General features: G+C 30.2%; 1 protein-coding gene across 4 annotated transcripts in view; it reads left to right on the top strand.

The window, feature by feature from the left end:
- Positions 1-12,370: 12,370 nt before the first annotated feature.
- The window catches only part of LOC149901739 (membralin), an 84,944-nt gene continuing 71,877 nt past the window's right edge, over positions 12,371-25,437 (top strand). Inside the window, exons 1-6 of one of the 4 annotated variants that reach the window (XM_090110702.1) lie at positions 12,371-12,538; positions 12,928-13,486; positions 13,877-14,168; positions 16,847-16,886; positions 18,759-18,993; positions 19,857-19,947. In XM_090110702.1, coding sequence (XP_089966828.1) covers positions 13,005-13,486; positions 13,877-14,168; positions 16,847-16,886; positions 18,759-18,993; positions 19,857-19,947 — 1,140 coding nt within the window. In that variant the 5' untranslated portion in view covers positions 12,371-12,538; positions 12,928-13,004. Of the gene's footprint in view, positions 12,539-12,596; positions 12,704-12,927; positions 13,487-13,876; positions 14,169-16,846; positions 16,887-18,758; positions 18,994-19,856; positions 19,948-25,437 lie in introns of those variants that run through there. The other 3 variants (XM_090110703.1, XM_090110704.1, XM_090110705.1) reach the window with 3 other exon arrangements.

Raw genomic sequence — 25,437 nt, 5'->3', positions numbered from 1 at the left:
CTCCTCTTGGAATTGAGCAATTATGTAGTAAGCTTATGGAGCTTTTTTGTACATGTAATATATCTCCAAAGATTAACTTATCTTCACCACTAATACAATATCATATTATTTTATTTAATACTATTTCGACATTGACATATTCTGTGTTTATGCACTAAATATTAAGATAATCTATTTTCACAAATGTTCAGTAAGGCATTGGTGTGATTTTTTTTATGATATCACAATAGTTATTTACAGTTGACCGGAGGCTAGAATTCAAAAGAAGAGTCAAGAATTTCGGTACGATTAGATTTTGGATAGGAAAAGCAGCTGGCTGGAGAGATGAACCCGAGGCGAGCCGCCTCGCCGCCGCCGATAGAGTCATTATGTACCATTACCTGACACCGCTTCTCAAACTTTACTATGCAGATTGGTTTATTCAAATTATTATGTTGAAGTTATATTAATGTCTTAAGAATCCTATTTATTGTTTGTTGTGTGTTTCATATGGAGTGATATTTTAATGGAAAATGAATCGTATCGTTCGAATAATATATAAATATATTAAGAAATATGTAGGTAATATATAAATATTTTGATTGTTGATGCTACATACAAAATATTTATATACATAATATATTACCATTATATGATGCTAGGTTACTCTTTCATAATCAAAACAATGAATAAGTAATTTCAAATTAATATTAAATGCATAATATTGTATTAATTTTAATGGTTTTTTTTATTTAAGGATTGCATCAAAAGTATTTTTTGTAGAGTTAGTGCCCATAAAAAAGAACAACAAGTTTGAAGAACACATGAAACAGTTTGAGATGCTCTGCCCTTTGCCTGATTAACTCGTCGAGCGGTGCGGTGAAGGGGCGGCGGCTGCGGGGGGAGGGGAGGTCAGCAGTCAAGCCGCACCAGACGTAATTTGTATCATTTTCTTCTCGCTTTTTCATACCTTTTTTGTATTTCCTACCACCAAAAGCTGGATACACTTGAACTTGAATACAAAAGCTTTGAGTCAATTTTATAATTTATTTATTTCCTGTTGCCTACGTTCAAACTTTTAGTAAAGTTTAAGACATTTTTATGTTATTTACAAACTAACACGTTACTATGTATTTCGTAGCAAGTTTACAAAAAAATAAGCTTTAAATATATTAATGTCGCACCGGAAATCATCTTATATTTTAATTATCAAAACTGATTCGTTACAAAGACATGCACAAGATAAAGCTCAAAAGCCCTGGCGTATAATTATAATATTTATTTAAATGATAAGGCAGAATTCGTCACGGTTGTTCGGCAAAGCAATTATAATACAATCGTGGCGTGGGCTCACTTCAACACGCTCACACGTGTCCGGATGTTGTAACTGTCAAGATTCTCAATTTATATAAGAAAGCTGACATCCTACATGTACCTACAATATTCTTAAAAACGTCTTATCAATCTTACATTTATATAATGTAATATAGAATGGCTTTGAGCTTTATGAAGTATTGTTTCATTTTAATTAAGATTTTGTTGGACTGTCAAGATTAGGAACTTATATATAAGAAAGCTACATATGTACCTACAATATTCTTCAAATTGTATATCAATCTTACCTTTATATGAAACGTAAAATGTTGATGGGCTTTGAGCCTTGTGAAGTATTGCTTCATTTTAATTAAGATAAAGCTTTTGTCGGACTGTCAAGATTGTGGACTTATATTATATATACCTAAAAAAGCTAAGACATCCTACATATACCTACAATATATGTACTTAAAAACGTCTTATCAATCTGACATTTATTATGTAATAAATATTGAATGGCTTTGAGCTTTATGAAGTATTGTTTCAATTTAATTAAGGTAGAGCTTTTGTGGAGCTGTCAATGTTCGGAATTTATAAGGAAGCCGACTTCCTACATGTACCTACAATATTCATAGAATCATCATATCAAACTGATATCTATGTGGAATTGCATGGCTTTGATGAAGCGTTATTTAACTTTAATTAAGATAGAACTTTTTTGAAACTTCAAGAATCTGAATTTATATATGAGCAATAATCTTAAAATCGTCCTATTTATCTAACATTCATATGTATATAACCTAGTGTTGTACCGGTCAAGATATCGAATTAATACAATAAGAAGAGGAAAATTGTATGATATAGGTATATAGATATTCTTACTCAAATAAATAATTCAGTACCGAGAGCGTGAACCATAGAAATAAACTTGTCGTTTATATTTGATTGCCCAGCTTAAGTTCAATATACGAAGCAATAACCTTTTTTTACATTTCGATGGGTGATAAAATCGCTGTCTCCGGAACAGGTTTATAGTAATGAAGTTGTTACAGTCGCACCTCTTTTTGTTGTTACCTTTTCATCGAAGGTGATTCGCTGATGAAATGCTTTTTGTATCTCGTGCGCGGACGCAATCTGACTTTGATGACCGGATTGTGGATCATTACATGGTGAATTGGTGAGTATTTGAAGAGATATTCAGGGAACTTGTCGATTACTAAATACCTACAGATTCATTAAGAGTTGACTATGCATTGTTGACAATTTTTTTATTGTTGACTATGAATGAAAGATGCCGACTGCAGCTATATACGAAGTTATTCCTTTTATTTCTAGGTGGAGAGGAAACTTGATATCTGTATTAGAGATCATTTATTTTACATTCTAAGCTAAGCTAAGCGTTATTTTAATTATTCTCTTACTTACTAAAATTTTAATATCATCGACGTTCATAATATACGTATCTATTTGCCATGTAACTATGATACTGTTCTACAAAACAAAAGGTTTCTGCATTCAACCGCTTTAACAGTTTATTTTCTTTCAGATAATTAAGCCTTATGCTGTATGCACGATGCTTACATTAATTTAGTAAGATCTCTAACAAGGGCTTAGGTCAGATCGTCTAGATAATTATTCCATCCATAGTATATATTCATTAAAAAAGTAAAACTATAATGAGGAATCCACCAGAGTAAGTATAGTTTGAGTAAGACGTTCTTTAGTGCATCATAAAACACATCATTCGGTTTATTGCTTTCTCAATAAAATATAATTTATCTTTTCGGTTTAGTTTAATGGAAAGCGTCTTAATGTATATACTATTATTAGTATGTATGTAGTACTTAGCTTATTTTTAAATATTTATTTTCTACATAAATTTATATACCTAGCTCGTTAAAGGTTATCTCAATAAACTGCTACATTTAAGAATAGGCTATTTGACAGTATAAAAAATAAATTAATTTTTTGTGTAATCCATATATATATAAGGTTTTTGAAGCGATTTAAATTAATAAATGATATAAATAATAACTTATTTATTTATAAATCGTCGAGAAAAAACATCATATTTTTTAAAATGACCACGTGACCGAAAACATCCATGATTGGCTGCATCTGCCATGACGTCACAGCGGCGTAAATAACAAGTGATCCCAACGTTTACTCACGTCGTTGCTGAATTTCGCTTTTGGTTTTGTTTCTTGTATAACTTATTTCTTGTGATTCAAGGTGTCTGTAATCAGTTTTGTTCTTTATGTGTTATTTTTGTTTGTCATGGAACCTAATTTCGAAAAAGCAGACAGTAGAAATCTACCTAAAGTGGACGCTATAATTAGGAAATAATATTGTAATACTGTGCTATAATGGTTGGCATGTTCTTTAAAAACAACCAAGATTTTTATGCTCCTCAATTGAGAAATGTGAAAACAGCTACGTAAGTTAATATTTCAATCGTCATTCATTACCTTTTTAGTTAATTGTACCTACAAACATGAATCACAATAGCACAATAATTATGAAGTATGTATACATTTTTTAGATTTAGTCCTTTATTTTTCATTTCAGCCATCCAGTTTATAGGATTGACGTGTTTGTATTGATTATTTTCAATATCAATACAAACACGTCATCATCAATTTATATATATCACTAGCGGTCCGCCCCGGCTTCGCCCGTGGTACATATTTACGTTTTCTCTACATAAAAACCATCCTCGTACTTCAAGGAATATAATAAAAAAAGAATTATCGAAATTGGTTCAGCCGTTCTCGAGTTATGCGCTTACCAACACATTTTGCGATTCATTTTTATATTATAGATTATCTTACCTCAAGCAGGTAAGTAATGAGACGATTTATACTATGTATTACAAATAAATAAACTGTCTACTAGGTATTCAACACCATACTTACATCGAAGTGGTCTTCACAAAAAAATATAACTGTTTTAATTGATATATCTAATATCACTTGGATTTCTGCGAGCTAACTGCAACCACTTTCTACGCATTTTTATATCTTTTGGAGCACATATAAATAGTTTGTCAGGGGTTTTAATAGTTGTATTTCTGCATCCAGGAACTACACACCACCTATAAGAACTCATTTTCTGGTTTTTAAACAGATAAACTTAATTATACTATAATTAAAACAAAAACGAACAATAAGTACTAGGAGCAAGTTGATGTTTACGCCGCTGTGACGTCACCATGGTCGCGAGACGCCATATTCTTCAATATTGTGTTTTGGCGGCGTATTTGAATATCATGTTTTTATTTTCCATTTTCTCAATGAATAACTACAAAAAATTAAGAAACATGTGTTTTGTGTGCTCTATAAACGTATCTTAATAATTTGAGACAGTTATCAAAACCTTGTCAAATAGCCTATTAAGAGGATGTAAGTATAGATTTCATTACACCTTGTTGTCTAAACTTGCACCTTAAAACTGCGTTCAGAAACTTGCCATAAATTAAAAAAAATACAAAAATGGTTATGGTTTAATGGTTATATTTCTCTAAATTATGTGTATGTTTTTAGTTAATGAACAGAGGTTCTCAGTCAATTTCCTTTTAAATACTTTTTGAGATCTTAATTAGGCACAATAGTTTAGTATAATGAGCAGACCAGCGCAATAAATGTGCCTTGTAAATCCTCGTCGACAGACTTTATGGCTAGCAGTCATCGTAAAATTGTCCATTCCCGCTAGTAACACGTTCTTTGCTTATAATTTTTATTGTGCACGTAAATTGTATATTGAGGATGTCCAATTAAACGGATATAACATAAAACTTTTTTAATACGATTGTTTTTTTAAGATATTACAACTGAAAATTGGCAATTGTTTGGTTTAAAAATTAAAACATATGTTAAAAAAATGAATACAATTAAATATTTTTGTTTTAATTAATTTGTTCGGTATTCGATTTCCTTATATATTTTTAATGCGTTGAATTCTTTTGTATAGTGACTTATAAGTCACATTATTCAATTAAATTAATTTATGTATTATAAATTATACCGTAGGTACTGCAACGGGATAAAGATTAATTATAAGATTCTGTTTTGAATCTTTCAAAAACAAATAATTTCTTGGGTCAAATAACTTTAAAATAAAAAAAATATTGACAAATGATATTACATAACTCATAGACCCCACAATCCTAATATGTATCTTCCTAATATCTATCTCCTTCGCTGTGTTAGAGGTCTATGCCTTCCCGATATACCTAGTACCTACAAATAAAGAAAAACTATTTATCATGTAGTTCCATATTATAATTAGATGTATGAATATAATATCCACCTACATAAATTACTGTATTCAAATGACGTAATTAAGTTAGTTACTATTGTGTATATTCATTAAATATTTAATTCTAGTCATGTTGTAGATGGTTGTAGCAAGCAAGGTTTACATTGCTATGCGAAAAGGTCACGTTCATCTCGCTTTTGTTTCTATTAGGAATTATGGACCACGACCCACGATTTATATTTTATTTCACTATTTTTATACGTAAAAATCTATTGTTAGATAGTACACGGCAGTCGTAAAGGTTCTCTTGTTGTTTTTTGTTGAATATACCTCTAGGTATCCGTGATCTTAAACTGTTCTCGATTTGGTTTGAATAAATAAATTATTATTTACAGGTGTTATGGGCTTAATTAATATGTATAAACTTTACTATAAAATAATAAGGTTTATATTTTTCGTTGAACGTGATAATTTTTTAGAACTATAACACCATATTTAATAGACCATGTACATATACTAGGTACATATTCACAAAAACCGTTGAGAAATATTTAAGAACCTGTTCAAAATCGACAAATATAATGTGACTTGCGCTAAATACTTTAATTAATATGCATACCTTCAATTTATATGTTCATTGTAGCATGAAAGTGGCTGTCAGGTGAGGTAGCAGTTCGATTCCGCGGTTGGACAACTTATATTGATTGCCTGTGATCGTACAGTGATTGATGCTGTACAAGATTTTTTATACTGATATAATTTTAATATGATGTATGAGAGTTATTTTAAAGGCGAACGTGTTAACGGCCGATGTAGATATATCTCTGTCATGAAATTTATCTCTTAGAAATAATATTAAAGTTCAAGAATTTTACATAATTATACAAGCATACATTTTTATAAAAGGAATAAATTAAGTTATTAATAATGTGAATATATTGAGAAACAATTTATTCTCATAGTTCTTCTTACAACATATTAAATAGGTAGGTACATATTTAGTAATCTGTTAACTTTGATTACCTACAGCCTCTATCTACTATAGGTGGAGGCTTAGATAAATTATTATAATTTAATACTTTTCATATTATATGAATCATGCTTATTCTTAAGAGGAACGTCTATAAATTAGAATGTTATTAAAAGGGCGATATGCAAAGTTTTTGATGCTGTGGCCCTGGTAATTAATGTGTACGTACAGTGTATACCGCTAAATAGAAACTGGTTGCTGGTTAGATTTCTATTCAAATATCTACTGGTATTTTCAAGCTTGATTTAAATTATCTCGAATGCGGGATTTATCGTAAATACACCTAACAGCCTTATTAGCATAAGCTATGGACGGTGGCAGTGCTTGAGTAAATTGCATACAAGAATCAAAACACTAAACTCTCTATCTCATATAAATATACTTGTATCCAACAGGAACTCGAGAGAAATAAATAAAGCCTTCAACTTGAAATAAAATAAAAAGAAAACGCATCTTACAAACCGAGCTAAGCTCTTACACAAAAGGAAAAGAGAGAGGTGTAGTTTTGAACGTGTTAAAGAGGGATGCAAGATGACCACGTGACACCTGCCGACCGCCAAATGAAGATATCGCAGCTGGAAAAGGATCAGAAACAGATGTGTTCAACCTTAAAAAATAAGATATATTAGATACCCGAACGTGTCCGTGGTATGAAACATGGCGCGGGAAAATAAACGATTCGTTACTTTGAACTTGTGTAAAATAGGTGTTAAAACCGTCCAGGTTTTTGCCGATTTCGAAAATAATAAACTGTGATTTTTTGGACGTTGTGGATGACAGCGTTTTTATAAGATATGATTTATGTGCCGTTATATTTTGTTTTATTTATAGCTTAAATTTTTTTTATGTAGTAGTTGAGTTCAAAGTCAAAGTTGCGAATAACCTTCATCTTTAAACATACAAAAGAAAATTAGTATTGTTTTATTATAAGATATACTTAAAAAGTTAAAACTGATTTTCGAAAATTAAAAGTGTAAAAAGCAATAAAATCAAAAAGTTATTACGCAGTGCAAATATGTGTTTTAAAAGAGCTTTCCAGACAAACTTTAAAACGGGAGCTGTCATCATATACAGGTGAAATAAATGCAAACATTTACAATTTACGACCAAAAAAGAACTCTCCCCCTTTCACTATAAGATCTATTTTGTAAAGTATAAAATTAAATTGCCAAGGTATCCGTAGCTCTGAAGTGAGTTTGGTTTACACAGTTCTTGGCAAATATTTGTAAAGTAAATTCAACCACTTGGTGTAAACTTAGTAATGCGAAGATTATCTCTTGAAATGAGGACGTAATCTTGACATGTGGAACACAATTGGTAGAGCAAACTATGTTAGATAATATAACAAAAAAAATATATATATATAAAAATACGTACATATTTCGAAACTTCCAAAACTTCCCTTTACGGTACCTGTTGATTTCGCAGCTTTGATTTCTGTGAAAAACGGTATTTTAAAACGTTTCAATGTGATTGTAATCATGGGCATTTCTTTGTCATCTCTTAATCTGATTACTAAGTATTTCTAAAGAATATTATTCTTAAAAATTAATTGAAAAATATTTATCCAACACGTTTCTATTTGAATAAATTGATTTGCATCTGAGGTACAAAATTTATGTTATAAATTCACAGTGTACCGGATCCCATCTTAATGAAATGATAATAATTACATATATTTATACAGAAAAAGCCGTAAAATATTTCAATCTACGATTGAAATTACAAATATCTTCAGTTGTAAAGTGAGAATCTCATACCCATGCGGCCATGGATTCATGTTTTATTGATGAGCTTCTATGTAGCATAAAATTAAATCATAATAAGATTTACATACCCATATGTAATGAAATTTACGACGTATTAGTTTCGACTGTATAATGTATCTACAAATTTATGAGATGATTAAATTTGTTCCGGGAATCCGATTGAGGTGAGACACGCACTATAGGTTTTTCGGATTGGATATTTTTTTCGTGTTGTACACTACATTCTGTGAGATTCTTTTTACCATAGATGTAAGATCTGTATCAAAGAACATGAGATTTATTAGTTTTCGATCAAAAATGCTTAAAAAGTTATGGATAGGTATGGTAGCGCAGCTAATGCTGTATCACTGTATTTATTTATTAATACACTATTGCTCTTAAAGTTAAACACTACAAAGAAATTATTAATCAAAACAAAAGACCGCGACGGTCTTATCGCTATATAGCAAATTCTTCCCAAGAAACAACCACGTACGAAGACAAATTAATAAAATTATCAATTTAAGTATATATATTTATAAGACTAAAAAAAATGCATTTATTGTAATTTTCAAAAGTAAAAAAATAACGAATATCGCTTACCTACTACCCATCAAGCAAATGACACCCAAAACAACGTAAGTACAGAAACATATCCACGGATGACAACAGGAAATAAGATACGTGAGAATAATATAAATTAAATATCCAGCCTCACCTCGGGGCTTCGATAATTGAGACGTCAATTTTTTCAACGGCACCGCCCGAGCCAGCTTTGAATATTTATAATGCTAGTGGAGCCGTAATTTTAGTCCATTCTCGTTATCTCAGTTTTTATCTTCCTTCGTTTCTTTTCGTGCCGATGATAGTTGTTTTTAAAATAAAAAATAGGCACTTATTAGAACTCAGTTGATGAATAATGTTAGGTAGGTAGGTATCTATTACAATTTATTAAATTAACGATCACTAGAATTCCGATGACCAATGTTTTTGTGGTATGTAAATTCCGAAGTTTTGAGAAGAAATATTTTTGAGGATTAGTAGGTACATGTACAATCAAGGTAAACAAAATTCTTAAATGTTGATCAAAGCAAAGATGAATGAACGCAATTAAATATCTTATTGTAGATATATAAATCAAGAATACTAAGCTTATTTAGACAAATATAATATTTATTTATTTCTATTATAAATTGAAAAGGGGAGATAAAACAGCACGAATATATCTGAAAAAATTACGCAAAGCGTTCCATTTCATTACCTACATTCGAAAAAAAATCAAGCCTTTATCCATCCATCATTTTAAAACGAGTACTAATAACATCGTGAATAGGTGACGTTTAATAAAAAAAAGCTTTTTGTAGCTCAAACAATTGAGATGTCAATCAGACTTACCTTGCTTGGGCTTTTGTAGAATTTCCATGGCTTTATGCGTATGCTCTTGCGACGATCTTTTATAATGTGCCTGGAGTTACAATAGTTTGCCTCACCTTTGTATCACAAACGACCCATAAAATTGCAGCTACTTCTTTATTGAAATGCACACAAAGCAAATTGTAAAAGTGCGCATTAATACGTTTCTTTATTTTATTCTTCAAATAATAGAAACCATAGAGTATAGAAACCTATCTTTCTATCTAAATTTATTCACCTAATGCTTAAAATTTATGGCAAATAATTGGAAAAATAGGTATTTACCTAGGGAAAATTTTTACCTTGATGGTAGTTTAGGAAAGAAAATCCTTAACTATAAATCGCTAGTTTATCAAATTAATTACGGTTACCGGTAAAACCTGCTAGCTTTGCCAACGGTTGCAGACTTTGCCATAGCAAACTTCTGAGGGAAAAAGTGTAGTCACATCTTAATATCAGTTTTTTGTCATGTATGCATGCCTTTATAGTAAAATTTATGAGTTAAATGGCAAAACCGAATGAGATGTGGCAGCCCAGCTTGTTTTTGAGATGTAATTTTCGGCGGTTACTTTTTTCGAATTTTGGCGGTATGAAACTTAGTGCTCCGGAACTTTTACAAAAACAAACGGGAAAAGCATTGCCTACGTAAGTATTGTTTTGATATTATGTTAACATAATGTTCTTTAGCTAAATAAAAGCTGATTTACTGTGCTACAAGCTACCTTTACTTCGCAATTGGTATTGGTAAATTCAACAACCCCAATCACAACGTCTGTGATGGTGACTTTGCCATGTTTTGTTGGAGGTTAGGGCTGCCACAAAATTTCTGATGAATATTTTATCAAGTTTAAAATAACAACAATTTTTATATTCAATCAAGATCATATAAATAAGAATTTGTCATTGTTTAAATCTTTTAGGAATGTCGTGTAATGTGTGATATTAAAAAAAAAGTTAGTTAGTTTAATGAATACTATTTTTTTTTGTTTTATTATGTAAAACAATTCAAAGTTAAGAAACTAACTAGAAGTAATTGATTATGTTTTTTTTTACTTTTACTAAATTGTTCCTACTACGAAAACATTTTTATTTGACAACCCTAACCCTAACTTCTTCTTATATAGGAAATATTTTGGAAAGGTTGGTGAATTTGCCACCTTCTTAGAGAGTTAAATTACCAGTGCTAAATAATATAAAGTTGTTACTTTATTTTACGGGATATAGGAAGAGTGCAAATATATTACTTTTTAACCTCATAAACTCCAAAAATTTCATTTTTTCTTTCATATGGCAAATTTACCAGAAGTAACAGCTAACTTTGCCATAATTGTTTTTATGCTTAAAATATTATAATTTACAAAAATGAAATAGATATTTAGTAATGATGTAAATTTTCATGAAATTTACTACGTCTAGGTGCAGGTTACTCATTACGTTTTCATACAATTATATTTTTTTAAAGCGAATCAAACTTTTTAACACATGAAAAAGTGGCAAAGTAAGCAGGTTTCACGGTACTAAAAATTATTCTCATTTTTCATTTTCAGATGTTGTTTTCTGAATTTAAAAAATTTTTTTGTTGAAGTAAAAAAAAATATTTTTTTAAATTTATGTATCGAGGGCAAGGGATTAAAAAAATTGTAATTTTTAATGTCGGTGTCTAGTAATATAACTTCACAAATCTATATCTTCTATACATATCTATACATATTATAAAGAGGAAAGGTTTGATTTTTTGTTTGTTTGTTTGTATGAATTGAATAGGCTCCGAAACTACTTGGCAGATTTGAAAAATTCTTTCACTGTTGGAAAGCTACATCATTTCTGAGTGACATAGGCTAGGTTTTATCCCGGAAATCCCACGGGAACGGGAACTATGCGGGTTTTTTTTGAAAACGCGGGCGAAGCCGCAGGCGGAAAGCTAGTCACAAATAAACTAGGGAGATATTAGTTAATAATATAGCCTACGGCCTACCCTACCCTAGTTTGTAAAATTGATTAATATAAAAATTCGTGTAATAATAACCTACTTAGTACTTACTTATACATTTAAACACAATTCAATTGTTTTATTAGATCTTAGACACATAATATTATACTGTACACCGTACCGTAGAATGTAGATAAACATAGTAGGTAAGTACTAATAACTAACATTTTAACGAGTTCCACTCAAGTAACAAAAATGCATTCTTGTACTATTTGATATTTCATTAGGATTTAGGGATCTATGATTGAGCTGTGAACTACTGTTTTCTTCTTCTTCTTCTTTCCTTTGTAGGTGCCTATGTGGGAACTCTAAGGTGTGGTGGGAACTAAGTAGGTTTCAGTTTTCAATTCCTACGTGCTATTCTAATTTTTTAAAAGTGTATTTAGTTTAGCGCCATCTTTGGAATATACTTTGTACTAATAGGCAATCAACAAGCAGTAAGCGCCATCTTCTATAAAATAATATATTCACATTTAAACAGCAAAAAATAATAAACTGCACCAGTAAATTTTGGTTAAAATATAAACAGTAATGTGAGATATTTATTATTGTTATTTAATGCAAATTATAATAGTTTTATTTTGTGTGAACGCATCCACGTCTACTCCACTGATACTGACAACATGACAGAAGTGAATCAGAAACAAATGGTTTGACGCAAAAAGTGACAGTTTTCTGTTTTATTCACAGAACAAACAGTGATTAGTGACATGTTTTATTTATTGTAAAATTACTATATTGTAATTCGAACTCGTGTGTGATTGTATGTTAATAACACTTTTAACGAATACAAAGTAATTGGCTAAGGTTATTATATAATTGTATTGTGAAAGTAATTTTGACATTTAGACAGCTTGCAATTTTATTAACACTTTATTGGGTTTACCTAATTTTGAGATACACTGCACATCTGTTATTCTATTATTATAAAATAACAACGTACCTTCCCGTTACGGTTCCTGTTTTCGAATAGTAATTGATTAACTAATTTATATTCATTATTTATTATGTTAAACTTGATGAGGTCAATGTCGAATGAACGAAGTCTGATCAATTGTATCACCAATACTTTAAATCTAGTAATCATACGATTTTTTGCATTAAATCAAGCAATCGTTCACTCTCTTACACGCCAAATATCCAATGTTTTGTTTTACTCTTGTAACAATAACAAAACAATATGTATTTGTTTCCAGGTCACAGTAAAATGTGGAATAACTAATGTCGTAATAAGTTTAAGTGAGAGGAAAAGATAAAATAGCATAACATAACAATGAGTAATATAGCAGGACCACATGGATTAAATTCTCTACCTACAGGTGTCAATCCAGATAATAATTTATTGCCTGGAGGCCCTATAATAAATCCAACAGTGAATCGAAATAGAAATAATAATCAAAATCCTCTTTTTAACGTAAGAGAGAGATTATTTCATGCATTGTTTTTTAAATTTGCAATTGCATACGCTCGGACATTCCCTAGGCCCTTGAGGAGATTTTTCGAGTTCCTTGTGCTCTTAAAAGCATTAGTGGCATTCTTTGTTCTTGCATATATACATATAGCATTCTCAAGAACACCAACAACATGCCTAAATCACATAAAGGACTCTTGGCCGAGGGATGGTATATTGCGAGTAGAAATTTTACGGAACCCATCACAAGATTATACAATTGAACAAAGTTATGCAAAGGAGCGTAAATTGAAAAAGGATAAAGATGAAATTAATTCAATGTTAGGCATGCTAGCTACAGAACGGTAAGTGAAGTTGAAATGCTATGAAATATCATTACTACAAAAAACCATACAGCATTACATAAATAAGATTAATGATTGGTTTTAGTATTATATTGATTTAAAATATGAATACAATGTTACTGTACCTATTTAACAATATTAAGATTATTCCTATATAATATAATATTAATCCCTCAGTCCCAGAATCACAGACACAATAGAAAATCTATTGTGTCGCGGCCCGATCGGGCCGCTCGGTGGTCAATGGGTTAAAATAACACTGTACTGATAAGAATTCCATTTGTATAATATTTTAGAATACTATTTGTATTACTATGAAGTATTTCTACTTAAAAACGATTTAGTTGCTGTGAAACAGCTCAAAATAATTAATGGTCACAATGATTCCAGCTTCATAAACATTGAATCATCAACCAATGATGATGTGGAAGATGATGAATACATGCGAGACGGTACAGACTATGGTAATATTACGAGACTTCACGATGACAGTGAAGACACATCTATAAACCAAGTTATAGAAACAGGACATATAAATACAAAAGCAGAGAGAGATAGAAATGAGGAAGTTGATCTGAACGCCACTATAATACCTGGAGAGGAAATAGAACCTACTTCATCGATATGGGAAGGAATTATGGGGTTAGTTGAAGATATCGACAGGGATTCTAAAATTGTTGATGTAAGTATATTATATTTTATAATAGACAGAAATAAGTACAAGCCTAAATGTGAATTGTTTCCTATAGATACATAGATATTTTATATGATAAAAATGAAACCTGTTTTCCTCGGTCACGGCATCACGCGTGAATGGGTGGACCGATATCGATAATTATTTTTTTATAACATTCTTTGAAGTACAAGGATTGTTCTTATAGAGAGAAAACGTAAATATGTACCACCATCGAAGCCGGGGCGGACCGCTAGTTTTTTATATGATTACAATAATTGAAAAAAATTATAAACAAATTTAGGAAAACAATGAATTATTAATGTTAAGTATGTAGATAAAGTTTATGAAGGATTACCTAAAAATATTTGCTATATTTATTTTTTAATAATATATGAGCTTTTTAAAATAATGAAATTTAAAATATAAATAATGTCATGAACACCATCAACTTTTTAGAAGTTTAAGGTAACAGTGGATGCTCTTTAAAAAGCCTTCATTAAAATAAAATCTCACCAATCAATAACCTTACAAGAGTGAAAGGTAGGCTCCAAAATATTCACTACAGTATTTTTGGTAGGGTCAATGACATACAACAGTATAAAATAATATGTGCACTCATTATCTTATAAGCACACTATGATTTACATACGTTTTTGAGAGTTAATTTTTAATTTACAGTAACTAGAAAAATGTTTTTTAATTATGAATTAGTAATATGTGTTTTTAAATAGTACGGCAAAGCATTTTTATTACATCTTTCGTGATTTTTTTAATCATAAAAAAAAGTTAAATGTAAGCCGATTTTAGATTTGAATAATTCATGACTAAAAATTATTCTCATATTTTAAAATTATACAACTTTGTTGTGATGTAAAATTATAGATCTGATAGTGATTTATTTATAATTTGTTTACGAAGTTAACAATGTTGCATATTTTTATACATATGCAAATTGTATTTTCTTCTAATAATTAACAACAGTAAAATTATCAATAACCTTAACTGCACTATGAAGCTGTTACCACAATAAGAGATAAGATAAAATAGTGCACTGTACTTGTTTGAGCATAATGTCTTAATTTTCATTATCTGTGAAGTCAAAGAATGTTGACGCAATTCTATAAATAGAACTACAGTTGTTTTCCAAGGCAATATAAATCTATTCACTAGGATGTCAGGAATGTTGAGATTCTTAATAATATTTTATTTATAAAAATATTAATCAGTTCAGTTTTAATATATTATTCCACTGATTTATACATCATACTTAATTGTTATGTACTCAAGATGCAATGCAATAAACATAAAAGGAAAATAGTACTTAACCTATTTATTAAAAACTGGTTATCAATGCTATTATTGAAAATTTAATCTTCCATATCAATATTAATTTAAAGTAGGTATATCACATACACACAGAATAAAAGTGCATTTTGTGAAGAGGGTAGACAAAAAAAAGGGATAACACAATTATAATGACAATAAGTTATGTAGATTTAAATGTAATTTATTGAGTCTTATCTAAATATTGATTATGTTTTTATTAAAAAACTAGCGGTCCGCCCCGGCTTCGCTCGTGGTACATAATATTTACGTTTTCCCTACATAAGAACCATCCTCGTACTTCAAGGAATATAATAAAAAAAGAATTATCGAAATCGGTTCAGCCGTTCTCGAGTTATGCGCTTACCAACACATTTTGCGATTCATTTTTATATATAAGAAGATAAGAAGATACTGTTTTAAAAAAGGATAATATAGAAAGTCATATAAATCAGGATGTCTTTGTGCAAGAGACACAAACTTAATTTCACATTTTAATTATTAAATCAATATAAGATTCTTTTCTAATTATCATGATTAAATAATTTTCATACTACATCTGTGTACCTATTGACCCAGAAATGAGTGATATTATACACAGCAGTATAAAAACATTGTGCTGTACCACTTTCACTGAGAGGTTGAAAGAAAAGTGATTGTTATTTGATGTTTATGTGGGGGTCATGTTGGAATTTTGCTCTAGCTAGTAATTACTTGATTTCTTTTCTCAGTGAAGATGTATTTGGGTATCTATATTTTAATACTAGAGTAATAAAAAACTTCAGTTAGTTTGTTTTATCGCGTTAATCTCAGAAACTGCCGCACCAATTTCAAAAATACTTTCCCCATTGGATAGAGGCTATATTCATTGTACCACGGATAAAGCCGAGGCGGACCGCTAGTCTTCTTATATATAAAAATGAATCGCAAAATGTGTTGGTAAGCGCATAACTCGAGAACGGCTGAACCGATTTCGATAATTCTTTTTTTATTATATTCCTTGAAGTACGAGGATGGTTTTTATGTAGAGAAAACGTAAATATGTACCACGGGCGAAGCCGGGGCGGACCGCTAGTACTATATAAAATTAAAATGAATTGTTTTCTGATATTATCATTTTGGTTTCAAAAAACTGCATTGTCATGTTTGCTAAGATAAGTAATTTCCATATACGATATAAACTAATTCACTATAAAGTAATTTTAAGTGCAGTATCCAAAGAAACACCTGAATTTTTGAGCATGTCATGCATATTAATGAAATAAGATAAATATGATGGATGGTTAAAAAACTAAGGTAAGATTTAAAAATATTTCATTCGTTTATTTTATTACTTTAACATGCTTTAATCTTATTTTCAGGAATCACTTGACGAGGCAGCTTCCAATGATTCATCCAAAGGTATAAAGCATTTTTTATCATAAATCTACTAATATTTTGAATTAGAATGTTAGTTATAACTATAGTCCTTTTCAACTAGGATGATTCCTGTGACACTTCATCGTGTTCCGAATTACGTATTTTATGTTTAAAACGCCAAAATAATTTTAGTGCATAATATCATATTTTATGGCGGCATTATTACCAAAAATATAAAAATGAAACATCTTAAGCTTATAAATCAAAAACAGTATTGTTTAGTTTAATATAATGAAAAATAAAATAAAATAACACAAAAATATAATACCTACGCAATTCGTGTACATGAAATGGATCGTTGAAAAATCATAGAGTTGGAAAATCATATAATCGGCGCCCATCTTGTGATCGTTTGTCAATCGAGTCAATCGTCTGTACGAGTGCGTCAGCCTTGTATACAAGTTGCATTTTTGTATTGATACTTTACGTGGTATTCTGTTATTGTTACTAATTGTAATTGTTGACTTTTTGTTGCTGTTGTTTGCTAAGTTTAACAATTAACTAAGGATAGTTAATTGTTGGCGAAATGCCGAAAAAACTAATTTTGGTACTTTATTCAAATCGATCTCATTTCCATATAAAATATTATCGATTATCGGAAAAAATTGATATGATTTCAGTAAAGACATCTCTACACGTGTCAAAAATCGATGTGTCACAGAAATCATCTTAGGTGGAAAGGACTATAATTATAATATTAACATCAAAATTGCTGAATTGATACATTAAAAATTGGCACGCAAAGCATTATTAACTTGAGATGATTTTAAATAAACTAAATGAAAACAATCTTTATCATTCAAACAATGTTCAATGTGCACTTTATTTAACTGATTAGATTATATTTTTATTCCAATAAAAAAATTAATATGCTTATAATTTAAGTCTTAGGTAATTCTTATTCTAGAAAGAAGTTTCTGCATATGTTTATTGAATTTCTTCGCTCATTTAGGCAAATTAAGTAAAGTCATACAAAAACCTCTCAACCGTATAATTTATGCTAAAACTTTCCACTGTTATGTCAAAATCATGTCACATATGGCTAATTGGCTTATGTGCCTGTTAAACTGCCTAATCACTGGTTTGTAGGCATTAATCGGCTTAAAGAATTGCGGCTCACGTGCGATATTATTCTTCATGTTACGCACATATTATAACTTATAAGCTTACTTGTAAGACATTCTAGTACTGTATGATGTAATAACGAAATGTATTACTGTCATGCTTATATTATGGTAGTTGAATCGGCAAAAATTTATTTCATTGGCTATTATAGTTATAGAAGGAAAATAAAACAAAAGAGATATATTTTTTAGCGCTGATTTTTCAATCCTTGGTTAAAACTTATTCGTCGAGTAATGTATAAAACTACCATTTTAAAAACGTATTCTAATTGCCCGTATTTGACAGTTTACGTGACATTTAAATATTATCGTGTAATACTTTATTGGACGGATAAGTTTTATCCAAACATTGAAAAATCGGGCCTAAATCATAATAGAATGATAAAAGGTTTTCAAGTATAAATTTCAAACATTCGTTTCTGCTTTCTTCATGTTATGAAGAAAAAAAGTAATACATATGTATACTTATTTCGTTGATTAGAACTCCCAATATCTTGCTCAATTTAATAGACGAACTTTTAACGAATTCTATTTAAATATTTCAATACATTTCATTTGATTACTGTATGATTGGATACACGATAACTGATAGGTTTTGCTTTGCTTTGTTTTGAAATAAATACATATTGTATCAAATTATCATCATTAAAAATTATGTTCTCGGTATTCGCAGCCACCAAAATAGTAGTTGAAAGCTACAGCTGTATTTAAGTACCCTTTTCATTTCTAGATGACGATTACATCCTCGAGTACTCCCTGGAGTATGGTTTCCTCCGCTTATCTCCAAACGCGAGGCTACTCCTCAAGATCCCCGTCAAGATTGTCACCCTGGACCCGCAGAAGGACGAATGCTTTGGGGACACATTCTCAAGATTCGTTCTTGATGAGTTCCTGGGCTATGATGATCTTCTGATGGCATCTATTAAGTCACTCGCTGAACAAGAGGACAATAAAGGCTATTTGAGGTTGGTATTGTGGTATTTTATGAAGAACATGATTATTAATGTGAAAGTGAATTACTTACTCTCAAGAATTGGTTGATTTTACCAAGTTATTTTAGATCTATCTAGATATTTGGTAACGACTAGATAATACACAGATAATAATAGTCAGGATGTGCGTATTTGTTTTTTAATTGGAAACCATTTGTAATAAAAATCTGAAGTTAGTAAAAAACTGAAACTGAAATAAATAGTGCTTTAGAATAGTCAATTTGTTTTAATGTAAGTAGACAGTAATTATTCATTAAAGTACTGTAATAAGTCATTAAAGTCGAATTAAAAATAAATTAAATATGCTGAGAAACAAATTAATAGGAAGGAAAAACAGTATATAAATTTCTACTTCAAAAAGTTGTTATTAAATTATTATCTCGTTGACCTTGCTTATTTACTGTTTGCTGTTACTTAATACATTTGCCTATAAATATGTATAATTATGGTTATGATTTTGTTTAACTTTCGACAATCCTGCTTATAATTATTCTGTTTTTGAAACCGTTATTATGTTATGAAAAATATGTATTATAAAAAATATATAACCTGTACATATATTTATTGATATAAAATCATACATATATTTAAATAATCCACTGACTACCAAACTTGTTGAAAATTGTCAAAGAGTAATATTTTTTTTTTATTGTTGGTAAAGTATTTGTAAATACTTTTACTCTTATAAATCCAGGAAAACAAGTTATTCGAGAGCTAATGCATTTTTCTATGATCTATACTAATTTTTTAATTCTAAAACAAAATGGCGCGTAAACAGCGTTATTTTGTGCCATTAAAAAAATAAATATAATATAAGTAAGCACATTTTCCCTTAGAAACGTGATCACCGGTGAGCATTACCGCTTCGTGTCGATGCTGACAGCGCGTAGTTCATACATAGCCGCTTTCTTCATTATGCTCGTGTTTGTAAGTATAACTTACATGTATTTTAATTTACTGCTGCAAATAAATATAAATTAAATATCTATATAAATAGAATTAAATCGCCAAATGTGTTGTTGAGCGTAAAATTCGGAAACATGAATGTGGAGGAATTCCACCTTCTTTCTTTCACATTCATATGTATGCTAAGCCACAAGGAAGGTTCTTATGGAGAGAAAATACCCTAAAAATTACCAGGCAAATACACGGGCGTAGTATTGAATAATTGTATATTTTGCAGATACCTTCAACTTTTTAAATTAATACGATATGTTGGGAGTTATAGAAACAAACAAACAGATCATATTTTTTTTTATCTACCTGTAAAAATATCTTATTATGTGCAAACATTCGCGTGTTTATAACTTGATATAAAAGTGATAATATGCATATGCTTAGAATATAAGGATGATGCTTAATAGGCAATTTAACTATTTTATTTTTTATTTTATTTTTCTTTATTAGGGATAATAAACAGCAGAACAGTGGTAAAATGTACAATAAAACTTAATCTAAATACAGGTATAACTGTCCAACCAACAACATTATCCACAGTTTGGATACATACATTTTGATACGTGCAACAAATGCGAATAAGAAAAAATAAATATAAATGTGCACTTAGCCATGGCAATAAAAATCAAATAAATTAAGAATTAGAGATAAAAGTAGAGGGACGCAAAAAAGATAGGTTAAAAGTAGAGGGACGCAAAATAAGATAGGTTATTGCATGTTTAAGAGCAGATCAACTAAACCTCTTCGAAACTTAAATTTTGAATTCGAAAAAATGTTAAGGTCAGAGAAATTTTTATTAAAATTGTCAACAACATGACGTAGAGGGGAGCGCAAGCCAGCATTCGAACGACATGACTCAGTAGCGAATAGATGATAAGTGCGCAGCTTTCGCCGGTATACAGTTCGTGGCACGGTGTAAAATAATTTACTCACGAGATACTGACAGTCAAATTTGTTATTACAAAGTCCGTACAAGAACATGGTCTGAAGGAGCAAACGCCTATTTTTAAGAGTCAAAAATTTGTATTTATTCAAAACGTCTGAATATGGGATATATTTTTTATGACATCTGTAGTTCATGGTATTGAAAAACCTTTTTTGAACTTTTTCAATAATATCCGCGTACTTGTTGTAAAATGGGTCCCACACGAGTAAAATGGGTCCCACACGAAAACTATGCAGTATAATAACAAATAATTGATACTTATACGTCTGTTTATTGTTATAATTTGCATAATTTATATATTCTTAAATATGTATGTGAATATTGATAAGATTATGACGATTAATCATGCGCGAAAAAATGCTACGTCATCATCATAACAATAATATAGGATGAAGATAAATTTCAAGGTTTATTGTGTTTTAATATTAATGCTCGTTAATTTAGTAAGCATTCAAATCAAATATAATTATCTTAATATATAAATCTCGTGTCACAATGTACTCAATGGACTCCTAAACCACTTAACCGATTATAATAAAATTCGCACACCATGTGCAGTTCGTACAACTTGAGAGATAGGATAGTTTAAACATGTGGGTACCACGGGCGAAGCCGGGGCGGACCACTAGTATAATGATAAAATTGATATAAGGACTTCTAAAAGTGTTACACAAAACGGTGTTTTTAACCGATCTAAATTTGATTGTAATTTTTTAGTTCAGAGCTTTCGTCTGGGTGAATCGATTTTGATTATTTGAAAAATGGTGCCTCCCTTGTTGTCCCATATCAATTTGTTCTAGCCCTGACAATTTGAAAGCGGTTTAGTTTAGGGCAAAAATAATTATTTGATAACTAAATGTTTTCAGTATCACGATTATTTTTTCAAAGTATTTCAGCGCCATCTATAAATTTTAACGAAAACTTAGCACTTTCATCATGTAAAAGTCTTATAAGGACACCGCCACCTAGTATCGAGTAGTATAAACAAGACAGATTGAAGTTCCTATATTCATAATTATGACCCGTTTTTATATAGTTCTGCTACTCGTCGCTGGATGGTATAGCTCAAAATTTACTCTTGAGATAGGTATAGGTCTACCAGAATCTGATGGCATATTTATATTTAAAAAATTAAAGATTTTCATGTGGCAACTTAATTTGACAACTATCAAATTGGTTGTCAAATTATTTGTTTTGATGATAAATTTTTAGGATTTTGTCTTCAAAATCTTCTAAATGTCGATAAAACCGCTGCGATCACAAGCAAGAGGTGTTGTTTACAATGTGTATAGAAAAATATTCGATGAAGAAGGGTCAAACTCATCACAATTTTCAATTTTAAAGCGCGTGAAAGATTTTATTGCTAAGTTGGACTTACCCGTTTTGATACTTTAAATTAAAAATGTTATAAATAGGTATATAATATTGTTTGTTCATTAAAATATAATTTTATGAAAACTTATAACAGGAGTTTCCAATTCGGCTATTTGTCAAGTCCAAGGTGTACAAGTCAATTTTATAATGTGTTAAATCTTACGAAAATAAACATTATTTTATTGCACGCCTCTTAAGCGAAGCGTTGAGGTGGGTACTACTGTCACTTCGCGCAAAACATCTGATTTTTCAAACTTAAAATGTCTTTATGTATCATACATTGCACTTGTAAGAGTTGTAAGATAATACATACACACACATATTAAGAAAAAAACCGGCCAAGTGCGAGTCGGACTCGCGCACCGAGGGTTCCGTACAAATAAGTTTAAAATTATTAAAAAAATATATATTGTGTGATGTAACTAAAAATTTATGGTTTTCGTAATTTTTCCTTTATCTATGCTATAAGACGTTGCTTCGTACAAAATTTCAAGATTCTGAGTTCACGGGAAGCACCCTGTAGGTTTTGATTCCCTTGCAAGTGTCGAAAATTTGCGGCATAAACGGCTGTATCTTTTGATTGCGTTGGCTTAGAAGTTTTATTTTTTCACAGCTTCAAGGGACAGTAGACCTGAGTAATTGATATAAATTTCAGCTTCATACCTCCACGCGTTCCTGAGAAAAAGGGTCTTGACAGACGGACGGACGGACGGACGGACAGACGGACAACAAAGTGATCCTATAAGGGTTCCGTTTTTTCCTTTTGAGGTACGGAACCCTAAAAACACTATTTTTAACATTCATGATATTTTTGATGTCATTTTTGTTATTTAAACTAGTTAAAAAACAGTTTAAAAAAGTTTTGTCTTGGACGTCCGTGTGTCTGTATGTGCGGAGGATTTTCTTGTTAACACGATAGCGACCGAAATACTTTACTAATCGAGTCTTTTTTTTTCTCTTACGCTTGAGTATGCTCAGGAATAGAACCCTTTCATTTTTCAGGGTCTGATTCGATGTGGTTTAATTGTTATTAAATAAACAAAAATAATAATTAATAAATTAATAAGTAATTAATAAATAATTATTAAAAAAAAATTATGAGGCGTGCACTTTTGGATTTTCCAAACTATTTTATTATTGTTTTATTTTATAAAAAATTATAAACAATCGTTAAATATAGTAAATAAGTTTTGATCTGCATTATCATTACATCCATATTTTCACATGCCATAATTATATATTATATTCAAATATAGGTGTGTAATACATAATATTATGTATTACCTTTAGAAAAGTAATATGTATATTATACATGTAATAAGTACCTACATAATATTACGTGGATATCTCATTATTAAATACAGTATTATCCACTTGTGTAATATAACTAATGATATTGGGGACAAAATAAAAAATACGCAGTATCAAGATCGTTCAGTCCATTTTCCCTAGGGTTGCACACTCAAAATTTTGATTTCCCTAATTGCCATCAGATTCTGGTTTACCTATATATATCTATAAATGTATATATTATCCGATGTTTTTTTGTATTTATGGCATTACTTACTTATAATTCGAGGACTTATTGGTTAGTTGGATTTTGTCTCCGATTAGATAACTGTTAAAACATTTAAATAATGAGCTAAAAACCTCTTCCCGTGTGAATCTAGAACAATCAGGCAGTGTTATATTATGGACCTTGATACTCATACATATTATCTATATTATATATTATTAACAAGTTAATTATTATTAAAAAAACAAAATACCCGACTGCACACTAAAAAAAGAGCTATATATTAATTACTCCGTGATTGAAATGAATCTAATGATACCGCATACATATTTTTTTAAAGGGAAATTTAGAAAAAATATTATTATGTCTTTATCCCGTGGGACTTTTAGGATAAAATGTATCCTATGACACTCCCGTAATCAAGACAAATCTAACGATACCTCATACATCAAAACCCATCAAGCCGTTTAGGCTACAGGTGGTCACAAAGGAAAAGACATACATACATACTTACATACACTCGAAAAACATTACCCTCCTTCTTTGGCAGTCGGGTAAAAATAGGTAAGAAACCTAATAACGGAAACTAGAATCGGCTGACAATGACTTAAAATATATAATACACTTTAAAAATAAAGAGAACTGAAGCTATCTAATATCTTTAATTATTAATTTAATTTCTTTACCTACCATTAATAAGTTGAGCTTTAGTAATTTGCACCTTTAAGGGCCGATTTTTCAATCCTTGGTTAAAACTTATCCGTCCTATAAAGTATTATACGATAATAATATTAAAATGTCACCTGTAAACTATCAAATACAGGTAATTAGAATACTTTTTTGAAATGATAGTTTAATACGTTATTCAACGAATAAGTTTTAACCAAGGATTGAAAAATCAGCCCTAACTCAACCTTTTAATAATATTATGTAGTTGGAATCTTAGGGATATTTTTATGACCATAGCTATAAATGGTAAGATACAAAGATAAAATAAAATAATCAAGTAAAAGAATACTTTGGAAAGTATTCTGTTGTCTGCAACAAACAATATATAAATACTGTTTTAGTTATTATCTTCAAATAATATTTTCCTCTTCAAGAAAGCCCCCAAACTTTCCAAGATGACTTCTTACGAGCGTCATGAAATATAGTGGTATACATCATAAGTGTTATGGTCGGGGGCATTATAGATCAATTAATAGGTAACGTAAGGCGAGTCCCTTTCGCGCCACTAAAATCAGCTCTCCCCAAGTTACAGTTATTGCACTTTTACAGCCCTTTCAAAGTTTATTACGGTTCCAAATTCCGCCTTTATACTGTACCACACACGTATGTGTTGAACAAAACTGTATAGCGCGAGCGGCGATCGTAAAACATTGCGGTACAATCGAGGTGAATAGTTGGTTGCGTTATGTCAGTTTTTCCGTATAACTGCTTCATGAAATTAGCTGCAATTAGCGTATGTGTAAAATTATTGTTTGTGGTTACACTAATACATACGTTAAAGGGTGGAAGCTACTAAGATACTTTTGTGGTTAGTATCTATTATAGTAATGTTATTTTAAGTTACTAATAATAGAAACATTGTCACAAAGTAAATTATAAATTGAGCTTATTAAAT

The sequence above is a fragment of the Colias eurytheme genome, chromosome 16, assembly GCF_061535395.1.
Source record: "Colias eurytheme isolate Ceu_HAF_F1 chromosome 16, ilColEury1 Martin Lab GWU primary, whole genome shotgun sequence".
Classification (NCBI taxonomy): domain Eukaryota; kingdom Metazoa; phylum Arthropoda; class Insecta; order Lepidoptera; family Pieridae; genus Colias; species Colias eurytheme.
The sequence above is the reverse complement of the archived record's forward strand: the minus strand, read 5'-3'. Positions and strand labels throughout refer to the sequence as shown.